We start from the raw sequence: 18,464 nt of genomic DNA, 5'->3' as shown, positions 1-18,464 counted from the left end.
AGAGATTGCCAAACACCATCACCTCCGTTTTATCGGAGTTGAGCTTCAAGCAATTTGTAGACATCCAGTCACTTATTGCTAGCATTCCCTGATTAAAATTGGACGCCACTTCATCTCCATTTTTATTAATGGCCAAAACAATCTGGGTGTCGTCAGCATAGGATGTCACCACCAGATGATAACTTTTTATGACCCTCGCCAAGTCCGACACATAGATGTTAAATAGTGTCGGACTTAGCGAGGATCCCTGGGGGACACCACAGGGAAGAGTAAAGGGAGGTGAATTAAAATTGCCGAAGGCGACTGATTGTACTCGATCCGTGAGAAAGGAGGAGATAAGATCCCTAGCACCATCCGTAATCCCTGCCGCTGTGACACGGTCGATCAAAATACAGTGATCGACCGTGTCAAAAGCTGCCAACAGGTCCAACAAAATGAGCACTGCTGATCCTCTGCCATCAAGTGTCATCCTAATTTCATCCGTAGCCTTAATAAGAGCGGTTTCCGTTCCATGTCCCTTTCGAAAACCAAATTGTGAGTTATCCAGACAGTTGTTTTGGTCTATGAAATCTGAGATTTGAATGTTCATAATCTTTTCCACAATTTTGGCAGGGAGAGGAAGGCATGCTATAGGGCGATTAATTAGCGACTATAGAAGGGTCTAAAGAACTCTTCTTAATAAGAGGTTTGATAGTCGCTTTCTTCCAGATAGAAGGAAAAATATTGGATGAGAACATGGCATCAAACATTTCTGTAAGTTTTGGGCCTATGATCTCTGGGAAAATTTTGAGAATGGAAGGGGGGCATGGATCTTCCGGTGAGCCAGAATTCATGGTACAGATAAGATGAGATACCAGTTCAGATGAAACATGAGTAAATTCCTGAAAGGAGCGAAGGGGAACTGAGTGAGGCGGGTTAGAACATGCTAGGGCAGAGGGCTTAAGGTCATTAAGGGTGGGAGAAGAAAATCCAGTGCTGGTTGTATGAGCCTTGAATTGAGTAAAAATGTCAGTCACTTTCTTTTGAAAGTGATTCGCCAAGGAGTCACAAAGCTCTTGCGTAGCTATGATGGGTATAGTTGTCGCTTGACCGGAGAGACGAGTTACTACCTGAAACAGTTGTTTAGTGGAGTCATGTGCGAGATTAATTTGGGTGCTGTAATATTTGCTTTTTTCCGTGATGATAAGTTGCTTGTAGTTAAGCATCATGACTTTGTAACAGGATTTTTGATCTGGATCGTAATCTCGTCTCCATCTACGTTCCTGACGTCGGCATTTTTGCTTTTCTTGTCTGAGAGCATCATTATACCAAGGTGCAGATTTAGAAGCCCTGTTAATAGATTGTTTCTTTAAAGGAACTGTCATATTAACTGTGTTTAATATCCAATTGGTGTAATTATTAGCTCCCAGTTCAGGATCAGTGACAGAGGGTGGTGAAGAAGTTAATAATGAAGACCGAGATGCAGAAATGTCAATACTTTTCCACGCTCTGAATTGATTGAGTGGGGGTTTCTTTTCCAGGGAGGGAGTAGATTTTAAAAGAAAATCAAAAAGAATGGCCGAGTGATCAGTCCAAGTGAGGGGAGAAACATCCTTCATCATAAGTGATGTGTTATTAGAAAAAAGACCGTCCAAAAGATGGCCCGCGGTATGCGTGGGACCAGTAACTAATTGAGGGAGTCCTATTGCATCCAATTCGAATAGAAGAGCTGCGGTGTCCAGATTATCCAACAGTTCGAGGTGAAAATTAAAATCACCCAGAATGGTGTACTGGTTTTCACCTGCCAAAGGTTCTAATAGAGTGGATAAATTAGCGAGAAATAGATTGCGAGGTCCTGGAGGACGATAAATAAGTATACCTTTAAAAGGGGGGGCATGGGGAATGGAAATTGTAAAAGAAATGGCTTCACAACTTGTGATGGGGACAGCCTCCATTCGCACTATTAGATTGCTACGATATATGACGGCTAGTCCACCTCCTTTTTTAGGATGAGGTCTGTCTAATCTAATGTTCGAGAATCCTCCGGGAGTTGCAGTAACAAAATCCGGTCCACAAGAGAGATCACCCCAGGTTTCAGTAATGAAAAGGAGATCCAAATTGCGGTCCTCAATAAAGTTTACAATTTCATATTTGTGTTTAGGCAGAGAACGAACATTTATTAATGCTGCCGCACATGATTTGGAAAATATCTTATTCCTGCAAATGGTAGTTGTTGGTAGGCGACGGTAATTATTAGTGACAAAGGAGCAGCTGGGACATATGTAAGGACGATAGTATGGCTGCTTAGCAAGGTCAAGGCGTTGGCAGTGATGAGGTGAAATATTTAATGCGTGTAGAAAGTTGGAGTCATATGTTAGTGCTATTTCTGGGCCAGCAAACAAGGAACTGGCATATCTACTTGCTGAATAAATATTGTGAGAAGTTGGCCTGGCATATGCTGTCCACTAGTTATAGTGGGCACCTTGCACCAGTCCAAACAACCCTTATTGATGATAGGTTTAAAGATAACCTTTATTGAAAGCTATCCTAGTGGTAGCTATGGAGAGCAGCCTTCAGGCTAAGTCTTAAGGAGTGTAAAGCAGCTTGGTTTACCAGATTATAACCTCTTGAATTACTAAATGAAAGGAGAACCACACAAGGTATATATATAAAATATATGTATTTATTTCTAAACACTCTACTAACCTCTTTATGAAGTTAGAGAGCAAGGCACACAATAATAAAGTTCTAAAATGACAGTAAATAGCACAATATACAATGGGCCCTAGGGGCGGACCAAACCATATGTTAAAGTGGTGTAAGAACCACGACTTGACTAGACAGAGTCCCTAGAGCACGTAGAATCGCTGGGACCCCAAGGAACCACCCAAGGTAGTGACACAGGAGACCCATGGGGGACGCGTGCAGTGTGAGAACACAGGCACGAGCCCCATACTATTCTATGGGAAAGTTGCGGTTGGAATTTTAGAGGTTAAGGACACTTAGGAGAGGACTTTGAGCAAACCTATTTAGACTTACGGGGTTCTAGGGCCAGTACCCACGGGAGCACCGGAGTACTCGAGTTACCTCAACCAGGGAAGCCGGGTGCATAGGTGTCAAATGGTGTCGGGAATCGTCGTTGGCAATCTGCTGCAAAGTGCTGCTGCAGACAAGGAGAAAACTGTCCGGTGTGATCCTAGCCTGGATCGAAGATCAGAAGAACCTGAAAGCAGAGGGGACAGAGTCTGCGTCACTTGCCAGTGACCAGGGGCACAATAGACGAATGCCCACCGATGTCGGGTGTTTCAGGTGCGAAGAGGTGAAGCTTGACTCTGCAGCCAAGAGGACCAGGAGGCGTCGATGATGACCAGGAGCTGGATTCGAGCTGTCCCACGAAGGATGTCGAGTGCTGCGGTGTCGGTACCCGGATTGGACCCCAACAAGCCTTGGCAACAGCAACCCACACAGGAAGAGAAAAGTTGCTTCGGTTTAGATCAGCAAGGTCCTGGGGACTCCCCAAGCGATGGAGAGTCAGGGCACGTCTGGAGCAACCAGGTAAGCCCAATTAGTAGTAAAGTTGCCTTCATAGAGACCCACCAGTCGACGGTCTAGGGATCGCGAAGGGACCTCGAGAGAAAACACAAAGGGGCCAGCTCACGGAACACTCGTGGAGTGTAAGCGAGCCATCTTCGGTGCAAATGCTGCTCGGGGTCAGGGCTACAAGTAACCCAAAGCTCAGCTACAGGAGTCGCTGGAAAGCTGATGCTTCTGCAAATGGTCGCGGTGTTCGGGTTGCACGGCTTTCCACGAGGGATAGAGGCCTCAGAATTGCTGAGTGCACAGATCGACCTCAGAGACCACGGAAATCCACCTCCTGTGTTACAAAATTCTTCGGAGTCCAGTGGGAGCTTTGGAGATGCAAATCGGACAGATACGTCTTTGGTGCCTGCCTTGCAGGGGAGTAACTCCTTTACTCCAAGGGAGATTCTTCAGTCATCTAGTTCAATGTCGATCGTCAGGATTCAGGATTCAGCATCAGAGTTTCGTCCAGGTGTAATCTAAAGTCCTATAGTCAGGGGTTCCTTCTTTATACCCAAGGAAGGGGTTGTACATATGCTGGGGACCCTCCTAGGGGAGGGTCTGGAAAGAGGGGTGGCTACACCCATTTCCTTTGTCCAGTTTCGCGCCAGAGCAGGGGCTGGTAGCTCCTGCAACTGGTTTGAACTGGACTATGCACAGGGACACCAAATGTGCCCCCAGTGCTGAACTTCAAAGCACTCTTGGAGTGCACTCACCCAGCCCCAATACACTAAAGCCTGTCTGGGAGGTGGTGACACCTCCCTGTGACAGGAAACCTATTGTCCAGGCCTCCCCTGCCGAAGTTTTGTCCAGCAGCAGGAGGGCAGACTTGTGTCTGTGGCTGTCAGCATCCATTTTGTGATGCCAGGGCTCTGTTAACTGGTACCGGGTATAACAATGCTGTCATGTCTCTCCCTCTAGAAGGGTGGGATCATACTCCCACACCAGTTACTGGTGTGGAGGTATGATTCCAAGGTGTTTGACATCAAACACAACATGTTTCCGTGCAGCCATCCCAAAGTTAGCATTTACTGTTTGATTATAATGTACTTAAGAGTATATGGTTTGGCTGCATCACAAACAACCCCGGAAGGCTGCAGAGGGGCTCTGCTCATGCATGGGCACCCTCTCACATAAAATCCTTCAGGATTAGTAAGGTCTGCCATAGGGGCGACTGATAGGTTTATATGTGCAGTGATATTGAGAGATGTAGTGAACCTATATCTCAGTAAGGGGTGCATGCACCACCTTACCCAGGCTGCAGTAGCAGTCCTGTGGTGTCATTTTGGAAGGCTTCCCAGGGGTGGCATAATACATGCATCAGCCCCTGGTAGGCCTCTGGGGTATCTATGCCCTGGGTACATAGTATACCATATACTAGGGACTTATAAGGGTACCCTAGAATCCAATCTGGAGTGTACCTAAAGTACTGGGAATCATTTTAGAGAGGAAGCAGCTAGGCTGGGGTCCTGATTAGAAAAACAGTGAAACATCAGAAAAAAGTGGGTTTAACTATAAGAAGCAGATCCTACTCTCCTACAAATATCAAGGACTTGTGAATGTTCTACCTCAGGAGCTCGCCTCTACATTAGAGACATTTTATACTCGCTGTTTTCTGATAAATGGTAAACTGCAATGTCAAAAAAATTTAATGGAACTCATGGACTCTTGGTGCACAAACTGATGCACAGCTGCCTTATACTGTGTGGTAAATGTTGCTTTTCCTGGCCTGTTATCTAGCAATACTTTGCATGCTGTGATTTCTAAGCCTATTATGATAGTAAGTGGAAATAATATTTCCTCCCACGATGCACCTGCTGTTGTTTAAAAAGCCAGGACTGGGTGAAAGTTTATTTTGGACTTATTGCCAGCTATGAAGGTCACAATTTGGATACTGCCGGACAGACATCGCAGCTAGTCGCGTAATGTTACCTTGCACCTACTCTTGATTGTGTTATTTGTTTACCTCCAACATGTAACTGATTTTTATTGGTGTTTTGACTTCTTGACCTGTCAGTTATGTTACGAGTTTGATGCAGTAGAGGATGCTTTGTCTAACTGCAGATAGTTCACAAGTGTTTCAGAGACCTTCAGTGAAGGATGGCTCGCTTTGCATAATTCAAATCTGTTGGAATTGAGTGACCATGTAGTAGATGCCGTCGTTTACTATGAGAGGACCATAAGGTCCATGCGCCTGTCAGGATGGCGGAGTCCAGATGTAGGTCTTAACAGGTTGGTTGACACAACGTTGAGGTAACTGTTCGGCTAGAAAAACTGTGAGATACAAAGCAACTTGAAGCCACATAGTTATGTTGTAGCTGTGGTCTGACAAGTTCAATCTCTATCTGCAGTTAATACCAGAGGAGGGAGAAAACCAGTTACATGTACAAAGTATCTAAAGTATTGCTAAATATATACCAAAGCATAAGTGCAGCAGCGCGATGCACTTCTTCTTTCCCGCAGGGTCTTGAACGGATAGTTTGAAAGGAATATGTGAGATGGAGTCTTTTTTAGTGTGACATATGTTGCTTTGGAGGGTTTGGGTGCTATCTTTTTCATATGATACAATTTATTTGAAAGTGCAACCCTTGTCTCACACAATGGAAGTTATCATTTAGTTAAACCCACAGAATAGATCTGCTGAGGATTCATGCTAACCTTAAGTAATTTCTGTTCTTCAATAATATCTAACCCAAACATAACAAAAACAAAATACAAGGTGGGAGCCCATGATGACTCGAGTGTAGTTACTGCAGGAGCTTCTTAATTTCATTGTTGGTAAAGAGCAGAGCTTTGAAGCTACAATTTACATTTTTAATAAATCTGAATGAAGGGTAGATGCCCATCCAGAGTCAACACGGACATAAAAATAAATAAATAGAAGGGGTGGGGGGAGATGAACACCCAGAATCCAGGGTTCCTTGCAAGGGTGTCTATGTATGCATGAGGGTGGAAGATTTGTCGAACCCCTCCCCAAATAAGGGGCAAGCTCTGCTGTCAATTACTCTCTCAACCTTCCTTCACAGTCACTCCCAGTATACGTCGATTGCACCCATCAGTCAGGCAGTCTAGGTAGGTTATGAGATTAAAGATGCTTTATCACCTCATCCCATCAACCTATTTGTTCAGTGGCATCTGTCATTATTGTGAGCATTAATGAGGATCTGAGGCCTCTCATCCATGCCTGGCCATATTTGCACTTCTGTCCCCATCAGTTTTCTTTTCATTTGAAGTACCACCCCCTCTTTCTTAACCCATGTGATTGTCCATCTTTTCCATTTTCATTGTTGAGGTCTGTAGTTGCTGTGCTACGTCTGAATAGAACTAATTGGTCTATCATTCTGTTGCCAGATTTTTAGGCCGAAACCTACCCATCAGCGCTATCTGGTTTGCTAAAGAGATCTTTGGGACATTCAGAAGGCAGACCTAGCAATGCATTCCGCCCATTGCTTACTAATCGCTTTGTGGATTGTAACTCACATTTTCAGCCCTTCTATTTGCTGGCTTTTTATTTGCTTTACACTGTCTAGCTTGAGTTCATCCCTCCTGTTGCCCAAACCTTGTTTACTGTATTCTTCAACAAACTCGCTTTCTGTAAACAGGCCTTTAACTCCTGTCCTTATTTTGTCACATTTGCTGTGCATTCAAAGGAGGAGGTCAAATGTCGGGTTCTGTCTTCCGGGGGAGCTTGGTGTTTACTTTTCTTTTTCTGACTTAAAAGTGAGAGACTTTGTGACAGTCCTGCTGAGTATCCATGGAAGAGGTGAGGGCGTACAATGGTATTTGTTTTTAGCTTTTAGCACACAACAAAAATGACCTGTGATAATTTTTCAGAATATATCAGATTTAGTACAAATGAAGCACTTTATTTATTTTTTATTCTGAAGTATAGTAGAAACAAATACTCAAATACAATCAAAACACATGAATACACTAGCTGATGGCATTTGCATACATCACCGTTTGTGTGCAGTAAAACCTTTTTTCGGTGCAAATGTAATTGTAATTTCAACAGAAAATATGTTGCCTGTAATTGCAGTTAGCTACCACACTATGCATACTCCACACAACTCCACTCTCAGCCCTTCCACTTTATGCCACGCCCCTCCACTCTATGCCACGCCCCTCCACTCTATGCCACGCCCCTCCACTCTGCCCCTCCGCTCTGCCCCTCCACTCTGCCCCTCCGCTCTGCCCCTCCGCTCTGCCCCTCCGCTCTGCCCCTCCGCTCTGCCCCTCCACTCTGCCCCTCCGCTCTGCCCCTCCGCTCTGCCCCTCCGCTCTGCCCCTCCGCTCTGCCCCTCCGCTCTGCCCCTCCGCTCTGCCCCTCCGCTCTGCCCCTCCGCTCTGCCCCTCCGCTCTGCCCCTCCACTCTGCCCCTCCACTCTGCCCCTCCACTCTGCCCCTCCACTCTGCCCCTCCACTCTGCCCCTCCACTCTGCCCCTCCACTCTGCCCCTCCACTCTGCCCCTCCACTCTGCCCCTCCACTCTGCCCCTCCACTCTGCCCCTCCACTCTGCCCCTCCACTCTGCCCCTCCACTCTGCCCCTCCACTCTGCCCCTCCACTCTGCCCCTCCACTCTGCCCCTCCACTCTGCCCCTCCACTCTGCCCCTCCACTCTGCCCCTCCACTCTGCCCCTCCACTCTGCCCCTCCACTCTGCCCCTCCACTCTGCCCCTCCACTCTGCCCCTCCACTCTATGCCCCTCCACTCTATGCCCCTCCACTCTATGCCCCTCCACTCTATGCCCCTCCACTCTATGCCCCTCCACTCTATATGTCATGCCATGCAACTTCACGCTGCTCCAATCTGCGCCACTCACTCCACTACACTCTAATCTACGCCACTCCACTCTACACCTCTTCACTCTACTCTACCCCACTTTACCCCTCTGTTACCCCAATCTACCCCACTCTTCCACACTCAACCCCTCTCCACTCTACTCCACTTCACTTCAGTGTACCCCAGTTCATTCAACCCTAATTCAGTCTACCCTACTCTAACCCAATTTACCCCACTCTAATCCACTCAACCCCACCCACTCAACCCTACTCCACTGCACTTCACTCAAATCTACCCCAGTCAAATCCACTGTACCCCAGTCTACTCCACTTCACTCTACCCCAGTCCAATTTACCCCACTCCATTCTGGTTTACCCCACTCCATTCCAACTTACCCCTCTCCAAACTCCACTGCAATATATTCAACACCTCCCCACTGCAATCTACCCTACTCCACGCCAATCTGCCTTACTCCACTCAAAATACCTTACTCCACTCTACCCTACTCCACTACAATCTGCCCCACTTCACCTCAGTATACCACACTCTAATGCACCCTGTCTACCCAACCCCACTGCAATCTACCCCACCCCACCCCACAACTACTCTACTCCAGTCTACCCTACTCAACTCTAACACACATGCCACTCAAAAGTACACCACTCCAATGTAACCCAATCCACTCCAAACTACCATACTCCACTCTACTCTTCGCCAAAATAACCCACTCCAATCCAACCCACTTCATTCCAATCTACCGCAATCGACCACACTCCACCTCACTGCAATCTACCACACCCACCCTACTCCACTCAATCCAACCCACTCCAATCTAACCCACTCCAAACTACCCTACTCCAAAGTACCCAACTGTCCCTCTTCAATATATCCCACTCCAGTCTCCCCACTCTAATCTATCCCACTCAACTTCTCCCTGATCTACCCCAATCCACTGTTCCCCAATCTACCACACTACATTCCACTCTACCCCACTTCACTCTAATCTACCACATGCCACCCAAATCTACCCCACTCCAGTCCAATCTAACCCACTCTATCTCTATCCACTCCATCCCACTCCAATCTACCCTACTCCACCCCGAACTACCCTACTTCAGTCTACCACATCCAATACGCCCCACTCCAATCTACTTCACTCTAATCTACTCCACTCCACCCCACCATATTCCAATCTAACACAATGCAGTCTACCCCACACCACACCACCCCATCCCAATCAATCCTACTCCACTCTATCCAACTCCACTCCAGTCTACCCCACTTCCCTCTAGTCTACCCTACCATAATCCACCAAATCTATCCTACTCCGATCTACTCCAATCCTCTCCGATCTACCTCACTCCAATCTGCCCTACTTCACTCCATTCTACCCCCATCCGGTGCACTCTTCCTCAATCTACCCCACCATAATCTTCCCCACTCCACCCCAATCTGCCCCACTCCACCCCAATCTGCCCCACTCCACCCCAATCTGCCCCACTCCACCCCAATCTGCCCCACTCCACCCCAATCTGCCCCACTCCACCCTAATCTGCTCCACTTCACCCCAATCAACCCCAATACAATCTACCTCACCCCCTACTCAAATCTCCGCCACTCCACTCTACCCCACTCCAAACTACCCCCACTTAATTCAACTCTACCCTACTATAATTCACCCAATCTACCCCACTCCACTAGTCTACTCCACTCTAGTCTACACCACTCTGCTCCAATCTACCCCACTCCACTCAAATCTACCCAAATATATCCCATTCCATTCTACCCTGATCTACCCTACTCCTTTCTACCCCAGTGTACCCCAATTCAATCTGCCCCATTCCAATTTACCCAACTCCCGTGCTCCAATCATCCCCACCCCACTCCACCCCACTCCATTCTACCTCACTCTATCCCCACTCCACTGCATGCCAATCTACCACACTTCACTCCACGCCAATCTACCACACTTCACTCCACACCCCTAACTCTTAGTCATACTAAACAGCAGCCACACTGGTGTTCATAATGACTAAAACAAGGTGCCAAAACCAATATCTCTCGCATAGGCGAGACCTATTGGTTGGCTTTGCAAATGCTTATTCTTACTATATCTCAAGCCGCCATTCAATCTCAGATTTAAAGAGTCCTTCTGGAGTTAGACCCATGTATGACCATATTACATCACTCCATATTTCAGTATCAATGGGGACAGGGACAGGTCATGTGATAATAAACATACCCCTTCATGCCTACATCCTGGGAATAGCATGTGAGCGGTCTGGTACATTTTTAGGTCGAACCGAGGCATGCAGTATTGGAGTATGGCTTTGAAACCCCGCCCACTCTCCGCCCATATTTTTCATTGGCTTGTGTCATTGTCGATGTTAAACTGTGGCTTTTGATTGGTTAATAGACTTAGTAGTACCTCCTTAGTACTGCCTTGTCTCCTTTTGTAACCTCCCATGAGGACTGGCCCTCTTACGTGTGTTGTTACTTTGGATGTTTTATTTACTGTCTGTGAGAACTATTTTCTTATTGACTTTTGCTCCTATTGCACCCACGACATGCCCTCTCCTAAACCTGCAACCTCTTGTTTTGTTTAAGCAGCGCGGCCGCTCTTTGTTATCTTGTGTGGTTTTTTTAAGCGCTGCGGTTTGAAGACACGCTTTGTTATTTTGTCAGGGTCGAGAATGGTGCCGCACATTGCTTGGCTCGCCAGAATCAATTAAAACCCACTTAACAATAGCCCCCGATCCCAGCCCCTCATCCCCCTCCTGTCTGCAGGCGCCGTGCTTTAAGTAATGGCAAGGGTACCACGCTAAATATTTTAGCATTGCACCCGTTTGTATGATTGTGTTTTTTAAAATTTAGCATGCCGCCCCTCTTCACTGGCTGCCATGGACATAAATCTGCACGGGCACCAAGATGCCTGGCAAAAAAGCTTCTTAAACCTGAGCCTGCGGCTGTTTAAACCAGTTCGCTGCAAGGCTAATCTTCTTTAATAATACAATGAGCATTTACAATGCAATAGATCTCACATTTGCGAGAGTTTAAATTATTCGTAATGGAATGACAATGCCGTTTATTTGTTTTAAAACCAAAAACATAAATAAAAGTCAGTGTCATTTGCAATGCCAATAGCTCAAACTCGCCTAAATGCGAGACCTATTGCATTGCAAATGCTTGTTTTATCTGGTGCTGTCCGTTTGAGGAAGATTTTATTTACTATATAATGCTATGTTTTAATTCTCTTGGGCAGTCTCTGCCATGTTTTTATTCTGTATTTTTATCCTTGGCTGATTTTAACTGTTGTTTAGTGTGTTGCTTTATGGTTTTCTACCAAAACCAAATCAAGATTGATTGATGGAGAAGGAACTCAAAGTAATGATGCAGACTTCATTGTAGAAGACTACCCCTGAATTTATATTTTCATTGATGTTTTGTACAGTCAAGAAGGAATAATATTAGTTAACTGTGCTTTGTACAGGGCACCGAGAAATTATTTTGAAAATATTTCTGTCTTTACTGTTTGATGTCAGTATTTCAATAGCTGGTAGCCAGGAGGTAAACTCTAGGAGGTGATAGTTAGCTGGTCATGTCTTTGAAGAATTTCCATACTGCTAGAATCCCATTTTTAGGTGGTGCATACAAAATATCGAACAGTGTGAAGAGATGGTTCGACTTGAATCCTGGCAACATGGATTCTAATCTCTTCAAATCCCTGCATTATGGTTTCAGCCAGACCATCTGTACTGCTAGCAGTAATCCTGATTGCAATTACATTTTCAGATTGTGATTACCTTTCACTTAGAGAATGTTTCGACAGAGTAGGTCTGAAGTTTTATTTGATTTTTGTATACTGAGTTTTATATAGCGTGAACTTGACCTGAGGGCATCAGAGTGCTTCACAGAAATAGCAGCATATACTTGAGATACATTTGGAGTAAATACAGATACTTAGTGACAAAGTGGCGAGGTATATGAGGAATTGCATAAACCGAACTACATGCGATACATTTTCAGTACATATAGATACATGGTGAGATTATAGGACGAGATGTACTAGGAGATTGGGGAAAGTTATTGGTATAACTTTGAGGTAGTTACGGTACATAAAATACATATCGCTTTGCAGAGCACAGCAGCAATTGTACAAAATTGCTGGAAGAGTAAAATAAAAGCAGAAAAGCACATAGTAGCAATACGTACGCTGAAAAAATAAAACTGGATGAGCAAGACTAACAGGCATTGTATTTCTGAAGTTGTTGGGGTCAGGCCTCTTGCGGATTGGAGAATTAGAGGCACAGTTTTCCCCAGGGTAGTGGTGCACAGATTTATTTCTAGGGTGCAGGGAGGGTGCATGCAGGCTGGTTAGGAGCTTTTGGGAGGTGGGTTTAGGTATTTGTTGAAGAGGAGAAGCTTTAGTATCTTTTTCAAGAGGGAGAAGAATTGATGTTCCCACAGGATCCGAGGCAGGGAGTTCCAGATTTTAGGAGCATTTCCAGAGAAATAGCGGGTTTGCTATTTCTCTCTCATACATTCTGGGGGAATTAAGAGTAGACTGTTTGAGCTTCATAGAGGTCTCTTTTGGCTGACTTTTGATAGTTTATTTGTGAGGTAGATTGGTTTTTCATTGTAGAACGCTTTGTGTGTTATGATTGCAGGTTTTAGTATGGCCCGTGCCTCAATTGGCAGCCAGTTGAGTTGTTTGAGGGAGGGAGTAATGCGGTCAAAGACCTTTCGCCCCGATATAAGTCTAGCCGCAGTATGGAGCGTGGGTTTAATGTGGCTAGGTAAGACTGTGGGCACCTGTGACCATTGCGTTGCCATAGTCCAACTTGGGTAGGATTAAGGATCGCACTGCCATCTTTAGATCTCCAATGGGGATGATGGGTTTGATTCTTGAGGTTTTTCAACGTGTAGAATGCTCTTTTTGCAGATGCATTGATATGGTCTTTAATGATTAGGTGGGAGTCGAGTGTAATCCCCCAGGGATTTAACAGAGGTAGAGATGGACAGTTTGCAGTTTAAAGCTGTGAGGTTGTCAAGCCAGCAGTCAATAGGAAAGGATTTTGCTTTGGGACTAATGAGGAGGATTTCAGTTTTGGGGGGGTTGAGTTTCAGGTGATTGCTGGTCAACCAGGCTTGGACTGCGAGGAGAGTATTATTTAGGTTCTGGGTGTCTTTGTGTGATGAGATTTTTATGTATAGTTGGGTGCCATCAGCATAACGAAGGTAGTCTATTCTAGCTTGCCTCAGGATCATTGCAAGGCGTTCCATAATGAGGTTGGATAGTGGATTGACACTTGGGGGACTCCCTTTGAGACTGGTGTTTTTGAGGTTGAGTTATTGAGCTTGATTAACTGCGAGCGTTGGCTTAGAAAGGAGATGAACCAGTGAAGGACAGTCCCATTGATGCCTGCACGTTGTGAGAGGGTGTTTAAGAAGATTCTGTGGTTGACGGTGTCAAAGGCGGCTGAGAGGTCGAGGATGCAGGCCTGGCCATCATCCAAAGACCATCATCCAAAGATCTGTGTAGGTCATCCATGATGTTTAGTATAGCTGTCTCTGTACTCTAGCCTTTCCTAAAACTGAATTGGAAGGAGTCAAGCAGGTTGTGTTTTTCGATATGGTTGTTGAGTTGAACAAGCAAACATTTTTCAATGGTTTTGGGGAGGAGGGGGAGGTTGGTTATATAGGTCTGTAGTTATTAAGGTTGTCCTGGTTGGCGTCTGGTTTCTTGATGAGGGAGTGACTTGGCAGACTTTGAGGGGAGCCAGTATAGAGCCACTTGACAGAGAGGAGTTGATGATTTTGGTCCAAATCAGTGACATGATGCGCCGAAGATTTGTCACCATTGCAGCAGGGAGGGGATCCGATATGTGAGATGCCGGCTTCATGCTGGCAAGTAAATTTAGCACTTCTTCAGGGATATAGCTTTTAAGTTAAGCCATTTAGGTGGTTGCTTTCATTACCTAGGACAGTGATTCTTAACTTGTAGACCGCGGACTCTTGGGAGTCCACAACACTTACTCAAGGGTTCTACTGCTGTAAAGAAAATTAAATAATAGATAAAGTATACATATAAAAAATGCAAAATTAGAAATTTGAATTGTGAAGGAATTTGAAATTGGTTGCTAAAAATTAAGTTGGTATCCTTATCTGGATTTGTGGGAGCAGCAGAAGTACAACTAAAGGAATAAAGCACTGCTATATGCCCACCAAAAGAGAGCATGCATTAGTGCAACAAACTACCAAATAATATGCTAGTAAACAGCATATCGCTCTATCTTATAGAAATGAAACTACAGTTTTCAACCACCTGATTAAAATTCAGATTTTTGCATATGTTTATGAATTAAATAAAGTATTTCTGTATTTGTTTGAGTTACGCTTGTTTTTGTGTATTGTTTCAAAGTTCAAATCATAAAAATTGCCAAGACTTTGGCCCCGCGCTTTCCAATAGTTATTTAGCGGGGGTCCAAAAAGTTAAGAACTGCTGATCTAAGAGAATTGTAGTGGTGCTACACTAAATAATTGATGAGCACTAATTAGAGAAAATTTCTCACTTTGTATGAACTCCATATTTCACAGGAATTATGCAACTTATGTAAATCATAGAAAATAATTTGCAGCTATGGCATCATGCCTCTGAAATATGTTTTTTAAACTATTGATTTGTGGGTAATACATTTTGCCAAACAGGTAACACACCGACACACACACACTTCTGCCGGTATTAATTAGTAATGTTTTTTCCTCTTACACGCCAAGCTTGAACCCCCACTTAGATCTCAGAATTTCTGCTTCCTGTCATCCTCCATTATTATATCCAGACCTAGCTGCAAATAACCTGGCATCTTTTTTTTTTTCTCCACAGGAAATGAGTGTAGGTTATGCCAATGGGATCAGGGTGATGAGCATGACGCACACCGGAGAGCCTGGCTTCATGCTGTACATACCCATTGAGGTAGGTGCCAAATTTCAATCTTTGTAACACCAATTAAATTGTCACGCATTAGATCTTTCATAAATTCACATGCTTGAATCAATGGTACATATGGAGCTGTATAGACAACAGTTTTCTATAGAAACAGATACAAAACAGAACTACAACTGACAACCTACAAACCTTCGAAGTTTTTTTATTTTTTATTCTCAGTTTAAAGAAAAACTGGCAGTGTGATAGCAGATAATCTCTGGAGGACCATGAATGGAGCTTGTAGCACCGTAAAGTTACAGAGCTGATCTCCAGATTGTGATTTTCATTTGTGGATCTCTTCGCCGTGAACAATTCCTGGGAGTGTCCTCAGATTTGTGCTATACACTTCTCTATGAATAATTCCCCTAGGGAATCCTTTCAGTTTAACTGGTCTTGGGGCCTGCTGATTCTGTCAAAAGTACTGTGGAAATTGTGGAAGGATCAAGAACAGTTGATTCTGATTGCCCCATACTGGGCACAGAGGGCCTTAGACACTGATCTGCTGGAACTCAGTACTTAGACTCCCCTTCTGCTTCCATGCAAGATGGTAAGGTCTTCCAGCTTAATCCCAGATGCTGCGGCTGCACATGTGGAGTTTGAGCAGTGCCAGTCAGCATTCTCGTATCTTCCTAATGAGATGTCATCTTGGTTGCCAGGAAGCCCACTGCCAAATACATTTATGTAGGTTGCTAGGATGAGTTTGTTTAATGGTTTTAAATCACCTCTTCCAGACATCTTACAACTTGCTGTGTTCCTTGAAACTGGGTCTTTTTAAATGGCTACAGTTAGTGGCTTTCTCAAGTCTTGAGTCTTCTACATGTGTCTGCCCGATTCAACTGTTTGGATCTCCATTAATGATGTGCTTTCTAAAAGGTTTGCTTTATTTCTTTACTCCACCTCCAATTGAATCTTAGTTTGATTTTCTTGATGATATTCCCATCTAAGCCTATGCAGTTGCCCTGCTCAACTTCTTCCCTTTAAACCTGTTTTGTTGCTGTTAATAACTTCAGCCCATAAGTTAGGAGGACTTTAGGACCTATCAGTTTGCCTACCTTTCACAGTTTTCGCTCTAGATAAGTTGGCTCTTCATACCTGCCCATCTTTCTAAACCAAGGTGGTTGATTCGTTAAACATGGCCACAGTCTATTTCACCTCCATTTTTCTTCCCTCTTCCATATCCAAGCAAGAAGTATTTGTCACTGCATAGACTCAATCCCTGATCTGTAATGTCTTAAAGCATGGACCGCACACATCAGGAATGAGTGGATGAGCAGCTCTTTGTTGGGTTCCCTAGAGCTGAAAAAGTGCAAGGTTGTGACCATGTGCACTATTTCACGCTGGGTTGCCCTCTTTCTCAAGAACTGCGATTAGGCTCGGAAAGCCTCCTACCTGTGTTCGAAGGCTTTCCGACCTTCATCATGATGAGTCAGTGCGTTTACTGTGCATTGCCTTAACAACACAAGCCTTTACCACAAATATGCCTTTACAACGCATGCCTTTACATCGCAAGCTAAGTATATAGATGGTAGGTGTCTGTGTTTATTTTGATAGAGCAAGAGATAGAGAGAAAGATGGTATATTTAGAGGTTAGGGATGGGTAAGGGTATTGGGTGGTAAGGGTGTTTTTAGGGTTCAGAGGTGGGTAAGGGGATTGCTTTGTAGGGTTGTTTTTAGGGTTTAGGGGTGTGTATTGGTATAGGATGATAGGGGTGCTTTGGGGGGTTTAGTGGTATTGGGTGGTAAGTGTGTTTTTAGGCTTTGGAAGTGGGTAGGGTGACTGGGTGGTAAGGGTTTTGTTTAGGGATATTGGGTGGTAAGGGTGTTTTTAGTTTTTGGGATGGATTTGGGTATAGAATGTTTTTAGGGTTTGTGGTGGGTATTGGTTCTTGGTGGTAATGGTGTTTGTAGAGGTGGGTAGGGGTATTGGGTGGTAAGGGTGTTTTTTGGGTTTAGGGGTGGGTAAGGGTTATTGGGTGTGATGGGTTTGTTTAGGGTTTAGGAAGGGCTAGGGATAGTAGGGCTATTGGGTGGTATGCCTATCAGGGTCTAGCAGTGGGTAAGGGTTTTGTCTGGTAACTTATTTTTATTGGGTGGGTAGGGATATGGGGTTCTGAGGGAGTTTGTAGGGTTTAGCGGTTGGTAATGGTGTTTTTAGGTAAGGGTCTAGGGTAGGAAGGGTGTTTTAGGGTTTAGTGGCTGGTATTGGATGGTAAGGATGTATTTAGGCTTATGGGGTAGGTTGGGGTATGGGATGATAAAGATAATTAGAAAAATTGGGTAGTTAATATATGTATAAATTATAAACCAAACCCTTTCAGCCATAGATCCATATAAGTGGGTTTGACTTACCTTGTATATACTTGCCATGCGTTGTAAAGGCATGCTTGGTAAATGCTTGTATTGTAAAGGCAATGCATGGTAATGGATGGATGGTAAAGGCTTGCATTGTAAATGCATGCATTATTAAGTCATACACCCGGCGGAATTACCACAGCAGCCACATGGCACCATATGATGATGATGCTGCAGAGCCATCTGGGGAAAAAGCTTTTTCAGGCCTGTCTGAAGCCTATATCCACCACCAATATTGTCACCAAAGGTAGTTTAATGTTTCTATAGTTGCATCGGGAAGCCTATCATTGATTAGCTCCTTTTTTCTTCTTGAGATTGCTTGATATTTCTATATATTTTCCCTCCCCATTAAATTTATGGTAATTCAGTCTTTCATCTCCTCACTCATTGGCAACTGCATTTCCATTTACATGAAATTGTGTATGGTAGGGTTCTCCAACCTTTTGCTAGCGTTAGTGTTTGTTGCAGTGATAAGCAACATCCGAACCATAGCTGAATGTATGAGTATAGATGTGTTTGAAAAACAAGTAAAACATGAATCGATACCCTAATGGATATATTATACAAATTTAGGAGCAATTAGCAGTATTTAGTGAGTGTTTAGTGGTAAACAAATAGTGTATTCAGACCGCAATATAGGCCAATGTATATTATTCTAGACTATATTGAATTTAAATACTAGTATATAGTCTGTGAGTGCTATTTTCAGAAAACTGTTTTAAAAGTAATACCAAATTATGGATTGTTCAAGACATTTGTCATTCAAAAACAGGTCAAAATTGGTAG

At 44.3% G+C, this 18,464-nt stretch overlaps 1 protein-coding gene across 2 annotated transcripts in view; it reads left to right on the top strand.

Annotated features, from left to right (window-relative positions):
- Positions 1 to 18,464, top strand: part of PDPR (pyruvate dehydrogenase phosphatase regulatory subunit) — a 567,407-nt gene that overhangs the window by 482,750 nt on the left and 66,193 nt on the right. For both annotated transcript variants that reach the window (XM_085640040.1, XM_085640039.1), the window contains exon 16: positions 15,225 to 15,314. In XM_085640040.1, coding sequence (XP_085496166.1) covers positions 15,225 to 15,314 — 90 coding nt within the window. The remainder of the gene's footprint in view (positions 1 to 15,224; positions 15,315 to 18,464) is intronic.

Source organism: Triturus cristatus, chromosome 12 (assembly GCF_964204655.1).
Source record: "Triturus cristatus chromosome 12, aTriCri1.1, whole genome shotgun sequence".
Taxonomy (NCBI): Eukaryota; Metazoa; Chordata; class Amphibia; order Caudata; family Salamandridae; genus Triturus; species Triturus cristatus.
Note: the sequence above shows the minus strand (reverse complement) of the source record. Positions and strands in the feature narration are given on the sequence as shown.